The sequence below is a fragment of the Capra hircus genome, chromosome 26 (assembly GCF_001704415.2).
Source record: "Capra hircus breed San Clemente chromosome 26, ASM170441v1, whole genome shotgun sequence".
Taxonomy (NCBI): domain Eukaryota; kingdom Metazoa; phylum Chordata; class Mammalia; order Artiodactyla; family Bovidae; genus Capra; species Capra hircus.
Window position 1 is genome coordinate 36,490,189 of NC_030833.1, and position 9,277 is coordinate 36,499,465.

At 51.7% G+C, this 9,277-nt stretch overlaps 1 protein-coding gene across 2 annotated transcripts; it reads left to right on the forward strand.

The window, feature by feature from the left end:
- Positions 1,638-8,271, forward strand: RBP4 (retinol binding protein 4). Of its 2 annotated transcripts, none has more exons than XM_018041094.1 (6): positions 1,638-1,758; positions 1,966-2,093; positions 2,189-2,325; positions 2,500-2,606; positions 6,180-6,391; positions 7,929-8,271. In XM_018041094.1, exons 2-6 carry the CDS (start codon positions 1,983-1,985, stop codon positions 8,037-8,039), a joined length of 678 nt encoding a protein of 225 aa, XP_017896583.1. In that variant the 5' UTR covers positions 1,638-1,758; positions 1,966-1,982; the 3' UTR covers positions 8,040-8,271.

Sequence of the window (9,277 nt, forward strand, 5' to 3'; positions counted from 1 at the left end):
GTTAGCTGGAGGCCTGAAACGGGGCTTTCTTAGCAGAAAGGAGGCAGTAGGGAGTTAACTGCATCAAGGGTGGCACTCCAGAGACATCTCCAGACTCAAATGTAGAACAGGAGTGGAGGGGAAGGTGGAAAGTGAAAGCGGACCATCAGGCAGGGAGAGACCCAAGGGGTCACAGGAAGGTGGCAGGAGCCACAGGTATTTTTTTCCCAGGAGGCTCAGAAGTAATCCCAGTGCCTTGTAAAGACCATCAACTCTTTATTTCTCTGTTTGGCTGCCACCCTCCTGCACCTCCACCCTCTCTTATTTCAGGTCTGGCGGTAGACAAAGTATTACAGCTTCAGTATCAGTCCTTTCAATGAATATTCAGGGTTGATTTCCTTTATGACTGACTGATTTGATCTCCTTGCAGTCCAAGGGACTCTCAAGTCTTCCCCAGCACCACAGTTCAAAATCATTAAGTCTTCAGTGCTCAGCCTTCTTTATGGTTCAACTCTCACATCCATACGTGACTACTGGAAAAACCAAAGCTTTGACTGCACAGGCCTTTGCTGGCAAAGTAATGTCTCTGCTTTTTAAAACACTGTCTAGATTTAAAATGGATCAAATTCATCTTGGCCTTTTCCAATTTGGGACACAACTGATGGAAGGAATCTTACTAAAAGGTGATACCTCTTTGCCCTATCCCTAATTCTCATTCAGTCCAAAGCTGCGTCTTCCGACTGCTTGGATCAGATTAGAGGAGCTCTAACTCTGAATGGAAAGAGAAAAACATGGCCCTGAATTGTGCCACTGGGCAAAATCACACAACCAGTCACAGCATTTCGACTTAATTGACCATTGACGTCACAGACGTTTGTTCCCCTCCCCTTCTCACAGTCAATTCACCTTAGCTGGTTTGGAAACAAAACAAGATGCCACTATGGCTTTGAAATCAAATTGCAGCATAAACAATTGGTAGGTGTGTTTTAAACTGGTTTGAGCGAAGTGCCACAGACTAAGTAGGCGACCACTGAGGTTGCTAAAATATTTCCTGTCCTGACCAGGGTTGCGTTTTTGGAGAATATTTAACAGGGAGGGTTTTAATACTTCTAAAGATGTTGAAACTAAAGAACAAATATTGATCCAAGGGCACCACAACTCCCCTGAAAGAGAGTAAAAGACATCCTTTATATAATGAAAAACTATGCGGCGGAAACAGTCCCAAACTCCTGCACAGCTAGTCCTCAGAGGACCGAGGGGCCACTTTGGCACGGTCAGGCCCGAGCACTAACGCACCCGGGCAGCATCGCAGATGTCCCTCGTTCTGGGAGGCCACGGTCTGGCCTTCCCGCCAGACCTACCCGAGCCTCCAGCCAGAGCAACAGGGCCCCGAGGCCACCCCAGGCCGCAGCTGGCGGCCGCTGGCACGGGCGCCGGGTAACTAGGCCAGGGCTGGTGCCCGCGGCTCGCCGCCGCCCGAGGCTCCGCCGAGGCCACCCCGCGCGGCAGCTGCTCCAGCCCCGGGCGGCGCTGGAGGGGAGGCTCTCGCCCCAAGGCGCCCTCCCTGCGCCCGGGCGGCGGTGAGTCAGGGCGCGTTATGCAAGTGCTGGCCCGCCGGCCCCGGCGCCTCCCCCTCGGTCTTTCACCCCGCGCCGTTACGAAAGCGCGACCCCCTCCCCCCGGAGCTATAAAGCCGCCCGGCGGCCCCCGCGGCGCGCTCGCCTTGCTGGCTCCACGCGCGCTCGGACCCGCGGCCAGGCTTGCGCGCAGCTCCCGACAGTGAGCGGCGGCCCGGCGGGATGGGGGGCCGGCGCGGGAGGGATGGGGGCCCGGGATGGGTGTGATGAGGCTCTGGGGGCGGGCGGGATGGGAAGCCGGGGGGCTGGCGGGAGGAGGGCCCCTCGCGGGCAAGATGGAGCCTGGGGACCGGTGGTGGAGGGCCGAGTGGTCCAGCCGCCGGGCGCTCACGGCGCGCGGTCCCCGCAGGCGGACTCCCGAGCGAGATGGAGTGGGTGTGGGCGCTGGTGCTACTGGCGGCGCTGGGCAGCGCCCGGGCGGAGCGCGACTGCCGGGTGAGCAGCTTCCGAGTCAAGGAGAACTTCGACAAGGCTCGCGTAGGTACCGGTGTCCCGGGTGCCCCGCGTTCCCCTTTCCCAGAGGCCGGCCAGGCGCTCCCGGACTCCAAACCCGGCTCTCCTCTCTTCCCCAGTTCGCCGGCACCTGGTACGCCATGGCCAAGAAGGACCCCGAGGGCCTCTTTCTGCAAGACAACATCGTCGCCGAGTTCTCCGTGGACGAGAACGGCCACATGAGCGCCACGGCCAAGGGCCGAGTCCGTCTCTTAAAGTCAGTGCCCTCTGGGGGCGGGGGTGGGAGAGGGCGGGGGCTGCGCTCTTTGCGCGGCAGGGTCCGCAGGCTGAGAGCCAAACCCTGACTGGGGCGGGAAGGGAGCGCCCGGGGTGGCATGGAGGGAGGAAGCCCTTTGCACGGCCTGGCTCAGAATCCCCTTGGCTTTCGCAGTAACTGGGACGTGTGTGCAGACATGGTGGGCACCTTCACAGACACTGAGGACCCTGCCAAGTTCAAGATGAAGTACTGGGGCGTAGCGTCCTTTCTCCAGAAAGGAAGTGAGTACTCAGTTCAGTAGGACTTTCTCGAGGGGGATCGAAGACATACATAGCCAATTGGCTGGGTTTCTTGTCCAGGGGCACCTTAGGGGAAAATGGTCTGTAAGTAGCCAGAACTCTCCGCACGGCTGGAGGCTGGAGGGGTGAGACTGGAAGTAGCTAGGCCCCTTCACCACCTCACATCCCCTCTCCCAGCTCAGAAACCTGGCCCAAGCTCAAAAGGACCTTGGGTTTGTCACCTGACCACCTCCTGCCGGTTACCCATCCTGCCAGCCCCAGCGTGTGTGGCCTTCCCCTTGCTTGGACCTCCCACCTCCTCAAGACCCAGCTCACACCGCCGCTCAGCCTGGTGCTGCGGCTGCTGCATTTCCTCCATTTCTTTGGGCCGAATCCCTGAAACAGCTTGACTGCTAGGCGCCCCAGCAGAGGCTCAGAGCCTCTCATCAAAGGACACAGGGTTGGCTCACTCCCAGGTACCCTACCTGCCCATGCTGGGTGCTGAGAGTCTGAGCCAGGCACAGTGTTCTGGGTGGCAGTGACCTCTTCCCTTCCTCCCAAGCCCTGAAACTCATATGGGAGCAGAGTGTTTAAGGACTCTCAGAAAAGCATCCTAAAATTTAACCTGATACAAATTTATGGGACCATGCATTTACATGCTCTTTCTACTTTTTCCTTATTTCTCCTAAGCTTCAAATCTGGAGTCTGCTTGGTACCTAGAGAATAATGCAGGCCAGAGGGGCGTATCATGGAATCTCACTTTTTTTTTTTTTGACCATGCTGTATGGCACACGAGATCTTAGATCACCTAGCAGGGATTAAACCTGAGGGTTTAATTTGTTTAATTCCCCCGAAGACACCAGAGAAGTTCCATCATGGAATCTTAAAAATGGAGAGTTACCACTCTGAAGGGGGTTCAATATGCAGATGAATAAACTGAAGTCAAGAGAACGCAGTGGTAGGACTTCCCTGGTGATCCAGTGGTTAAAACGCCTCACTTCCACTGCAGGAAGTGAAGATTTGATCCCTGGCCCAGGAACTAAAATCTCACATGCCTCATGGCCAAAAAAAAGAGGTGGGGAGAGGGGAAAAGATAGTGCTTTGTCCAAGGTCATGCAAACAAGTTTGTGAGAGACAGTGTCAGAAGCCAGGGGTTCTAGCTCCCAGGTCAAAATTAGGTGGTCCTGAACAGCAGGGACCTAATACAATCAACTTTTACAATTTTACAAAATATTGTTGGAGCTCTTCTGGGAAATAGGCCCCAGGGGCCTGTTCAGGGGGACGCTTAGCTTGGTGAGCCAGGGCAAAGTGTCCTTTCACGTAGCCCAGGTACTCAGGGCAAGCACTCCTCGACTTTCTCTATAGTTGTGTTAGATGAAATTTTATCTTTTATCAAATTGCTCATTCAGTATTGATGTACACTATATAAAAGGACTTACTATTCAATAAGGGGAAAAGCTTTTATCCTTAGAGATAAAAGTTTTTTCAAATAACTCAGCAAAACTTCCTAAAGTGATCTATTTAGGATAAAAAATAAACTTCTGATAGTGGATTATAAAAATCGATACCAGGGGGCACAAGATTAGTAATTTTTAGAATCTTCATCTTATCAAACAGATGAACATGGCCACCCCTGAGTGGTCATATGTCTGGCCTTTCCCACTCCAGCCTCTGACACCCACCTTTTGGGAAAGCCTGGAGGGTTCAGGAGTGGCTCAGTCCTCTTCGTGGAGGGCCTGCAGTGAGCTGAAAAGAGGGCTCACCACCCACTCTGATGCAGCTCTCCTGCAAGGCCTGGTCTCAGGCTGAGCCCCTCCTTGGCAGGGACTCCTGGGATTCTCAGAGCCAAGAGGCACACCCAGAGGTGACTTAGGCAAGCATTAGAGATCTCCTTTACACCCTCAGTCCTGGGAGCTGAGCATTCCTCTGCGTTCCTCCAGCACAGGACATGAAATAGAGCAGAGATCATCACTTGTTTCATAACCTGGGTGTAGAATGAAGACAAAGAGGCACACCCAGAGGTGACTTAGGCAAGCATTAGAGATCTGCTTTACACCCTCACTGCTGGGAGCTGAGCATTCCTCTGCGTTCCTCCAGCACAGGACATGAAATAGAGCAGAGATCATCACTTTCTTCATGACCTGGCTGTGGAATGAAAACAGAGGCTTTGCATCTCCTGTTTCTTATCCCCTGTGGCCCCCAGTTTACATAATGCCTGGAGACAGTGTGCTGTAGAGGTTAGGCGTGGGGGCTCCAGAGTCAGATCGGAGCTCAATTCTGTCCTGTTCTTTGTGATCCTGGGTGGATTATTTAGTTTCTCTGTGCCTCAGTTTTCTTATCTGGAAAATGAGGATGATAGCGTGCACTTTCAGTCGCCGTGAAAAATAATTGAGATGGAGAAGGAAATGGCAACCCACTCCAGTATCCTTGCCTGGAAAAGTCCATGGACAGAGGCGCCTGGCGGGCTTGCAGTCCATGGGGTCACATGACTGAGCATGTGTGCGTGAGGGTGGAGGGTGACGGGTTGGTAGCAATAAACTGGTAGAACTAAAAAGAAAAAAAAAAGAAAAATAATTGAGAAAGCACGGCAAGTGTCCTCACTGTAACTGACTGACACTAAGTGCTCAGAAAATCCTGGTCATGGTTATATATCAACAAGAATGTTAAGTAGAGATGTGACATGTTTTACCAAATGTGAGGTGTTTGGATAACAAAGGTGTTATCCCCATTGTTTTTCTCCACGGCAAACCTCTCACCTACATTCTTATGAACGTGGTTTCCCATCCTGCCTTTGTTGACCTTATTACCACCTTTGTTTACACTTACTCTGCATGGCTTACCTCCCAGTCTTAGGAAGAAATATAATCTAAATTCTTCAAGGGCTCAACTCTGCCTCTGTCAGGAGAGCTCTGAGCAGTTCTCTAAGGAAGAATATCTGATGTCAAAAGGTGGGCATCTTGTGCCCCTAAGGCAGATTCTACCCTTTTGCCAGCCTGGAGAGAGAAGTGCGTCAGGTCACCGAGCCAGAATTAGGATGGAGCCAGAAAGGCCATGAACCTGATCACCCAGTGGACTGAGAGGCAGGAGGGCAGTGTGGGTAGCGAGAGGACCAGGAACTGGCGGATACAGATCAGTGCAAAAGACGCCTGCTTATGTTGCGGATCACACATGTTGGTGGCCATCAGCGTCAGCCACAGAGGCTGAGATGCTGTCAGAGAGCAGATGGAGAAGACGACAGTAGATGGGTCTAGTCTGTGGTTTGGATGGGTCCACATTCTCGGTTGTTCTTATGAAAGATGCGATCACGTTTATCATCAGGGAGAGAAACAGTCATTAAAGCAAATGTGGTCCCTCCCGCCCGTGCCACCAACTCCAGGATTTTTTCCTGTGAAGGCCAAGGTCCTCTCTCATGGTCCCAGTTTTCTAATTACTGTCAGAACTCCCCATGGTCTCCTGCTTCCTAACTTCTGAACCCAGTTTGGGGAAGTGGCTGGTTTCTGGGGCCTGGCGCTAAGTTTCCCTGACATCTGAGTGTCTGAGGGAGATACAGAGGCCCGGTGGCTTTCTGCCCTGCAGACGATGACCACTGGATCATTGACACGGACTACGAGACCTATGCCGTGCAGTACTCCTGCCGCCTCCTGAACCTCGATGGCACCTGCGCTGACAGCTACTCTTTCGTGTTCGCCCGAGACCCCAGCGGCTTTGCGCCGGAAGTGCAGAAAATCGTGCGGCAGAGGCAGGAGGAGCTGTGCCTGGCCAGGCAGTACCGGCTGATCCCTCACAAGGTGAGTGGTGGGTGGGAGCAGGCTTAGTGGGTCTGCAGGCCCTGAGATGCGTTACATCTGCAAGCAGAAGAAAACAGGGGAACCTGGGTGCCCCTCTGAGTCCAAGTCTTCATCCTGCATAACCAGATCTTTCACTGGCCTTTTCGTGGGGCTGATGCAGGAGTGGGCAAAAACCTTTTTATCCAAAACCCTGGCCCTTTGAGTTAAGTAAAGGGGACAGTCTCTTCCTTTTTATCTGCTACCTCAGGCCCACTGTGTAGTCACATGATTTTGCTCCTGGCTGCGCTGCCCAAAAAACCATTCTGACCAAATTAATATTGTTTGGGGATTGAGTGGCCCCAGTGAAGAGCTGGGCATCGAATGTGGCCATTGGTGTAAACACTTGAAGAGAGACAAGTTGACTAGCTGGTTTTCTCATGTTTTTTGAGATTCCCAGACCAGACCAGAGGGTTAATAGCTCAGTGACGTCCGACTCTTTGCAATGCCACGGACTGTGCCTGCCAGGCTCCACTGTCCGTGGGATTCTGCAGGCAAGAGTACCGGAGTGGACAGCTGTTCGCTTTCCAGGGGATCTTCCCAACCCAGGGATCGAACCCATGTCTCCTGCATTGCAAAATGATCCTTTACTGTCTGAGCCACCAGGGAAGCCCCATCGAATCTTTTTATGAATATCACCCTTGGCTAATCTTGTTTTAAAACCCAATAGCATTCCGGAGGAGACTGCACAATTTATTTTGAATAGACATTCCCATGGGAATCTGCATTTCAAAATCCAAATAAAGTAATGCTAAATTGTAAGGGAAAACAGAGAACAAAACTGAACTTCTCTGTTGGTCATCTAACTAGCTAACCCACACTGTACCAAACAGATATGAACCCAGACCAAACACATAAATAAGATTTGGATGCTTCACCTGGGGATAGCCTAAATATAGGGCAGGCAAAGGATTTCACTCCAGCCGGGCTCCCCGCCAAGTCCTGTGCCTGCCTCATCTCACCTAATCCTGGATATACCTTATGAAGTAGGTTTTCTCATGATCCACCTTCTACAGATGAGAAAATAGAGGCCAAGAAAAAATTACGAAAGTTGCCCAAGATGTTCAGTAGATAACTGAGCTGGATGCAAACCAGGGTTGTTGTGTGACTATGGAGCCCCTGTGTTACCACGTGGTGACGTATGACAGAAGGCACAGTGAACCAGTGAATGTTGCCGCGGTCAGGCCTATTTGGCCCTCACCTCCTGAGTCAGGAGGAGGTACCCTCATCTCTGAAATGCAATGAGGCAAATTTAAGACAAAACGAACACTACTTGATACGGCAGATCCTGTGCTCTCAGCCCATACCCCATCGCCCCCAGAGAAATCAGGGGGTTTCAGAAAACCTCGAAGATGTTTATGTATTACAACTACATCTAGCTGTCCCCTGACAAGAGGCATTTGAACAATGCCAAGTCCTACGGCCATCCTAATATTGACTATCTGTATTGAATACTGGGCCCATCTTTCTGTCACTAATAGCTTTGTTTTCTATATTTCAGGTTACTGTGATGGCAAGTCAGAAAGAAACATTTTGTAGCAACATGGAAGGTGTCCTTTCATTAGGAAACTTCCCGTTAACCTTACTCAGCCTCCAGCTCTTTGGAGTTTAGTTTGCTTCACCTCCCCTCCCTGCCCCTCCCACCCCTCCCCTCCCCCTCCTACCCCTCCCCTCCCTTCTGTAAACGAAAAGAACCCTTCAGTATACGTAAAAAACATACCTGGGGATCAGTGAATCTGCTTGTACTCAAATGTATGTCTTGTCTGGAGTTTTCTAAGGAATCATTTGAGGCTTAGGATTCCAGACTTTGACTTATTAAAATATGTATAGTTACCCGTTTCCAATGATTTGGGTTTTTATTTGTGTCCACGTCCGCGTAAGAGTGAAAAGTCCTGCTGGTGGTGGGGTAGGTGCGCTTTTATGTACGGGAGGGGTTCTTCTCTTCCAGCTCTGACCTTCGGCCTGTTCTAGCACCTATCTCCTTTATTAATGACTATGTCTTCTCTCAACTTCCTGAAAAAGGGATTTCCCCATTAACCCAGGACAGCCTTAATGACTGAGGCCTAAAGAGGTGAATGTGAGCCAGGCCAGCAGCTCCAGCCTCAGTCAGCCCAAGGCCTGTGAGGCGGGCGGATGGTGGCTCAGCCTCAGCTGGTCTGAGAGGCCTGGGTCTGGGGGAGCTCTAGGAAAGGTCCCCGGGCCTTATCGTCCAGCACCTAATTCACTTCACACTTCAGGTGTGGGCAAAGTGTTGCGGGAGAGGAGGCCATAGGCTTCCCTGGGAGAATTAGGAGATGGGACCCTGAAACCAAGTGTGTTAGAAGATCATGGCACCCCCTACCTGGAGTGTCCAGGAAAAAGGGTGATGGGGGTGGAAGTAGCCATGCCTGGGGAAGGACACCAGTGTCTCATACCATTAGCAGCACTTGTGAACACTAATATATTATATAACTGCATGCAAAGTCGTGTGCCTCAATTTCCCAGGAGCTCCTAAGAGCCTCTTATCATCTTGAAAAGGCATCAAGGCTTTGGTACCAGAGTCTTGGTTTTGCATCAAAATCCAGCTCAGCTATAATTAGCTGTATGACTGGGGGCTGGTTGTATGATTTCTCTGAGCCTCACTCTCCTCTTGTGAAACATGGGGAAGCAGTGTCCACCTGCTGGGCTGAAGTGAGGGTTCAGTTAGAGTGCTTAGGAGCTGTGCAAACACTGGTGGATGCCAGGCTGACGTTTATGAGGTGTGTCCGGAGGCGGGGAACCTCCCGTGTGTGCAGAGACCTCTGCCTGGGTGCTGCCGTATCAAGGGGCCATGAGGCTCTCAGGGCCCTGAATCACTGTGCTTTGTTCTTC

Coding starts and splice junctions, on each gene's coding strand:
- RBP4 (XM_018041094.1), top strand. CDS start 1,983: ATGGAGTGGGTGTGGGCGCTGGTGCTACTGGCGGCGCTGGGCAGCGCC. Junction 2,094..2,188: donor AGAACTTCGACAAGGCTCGC/GTAGGTACCGGT, acceptor TCTCTTCCCCAG/TTCGCCGGCACCTGGTACGC. Junction 6,392..7,928: donor ACCGGCTGATCCCTCACAAG/GTGAGTGGTGGG, acceptor TCTATATTTCAG/GTTACTGTGATGGCAAGTCA.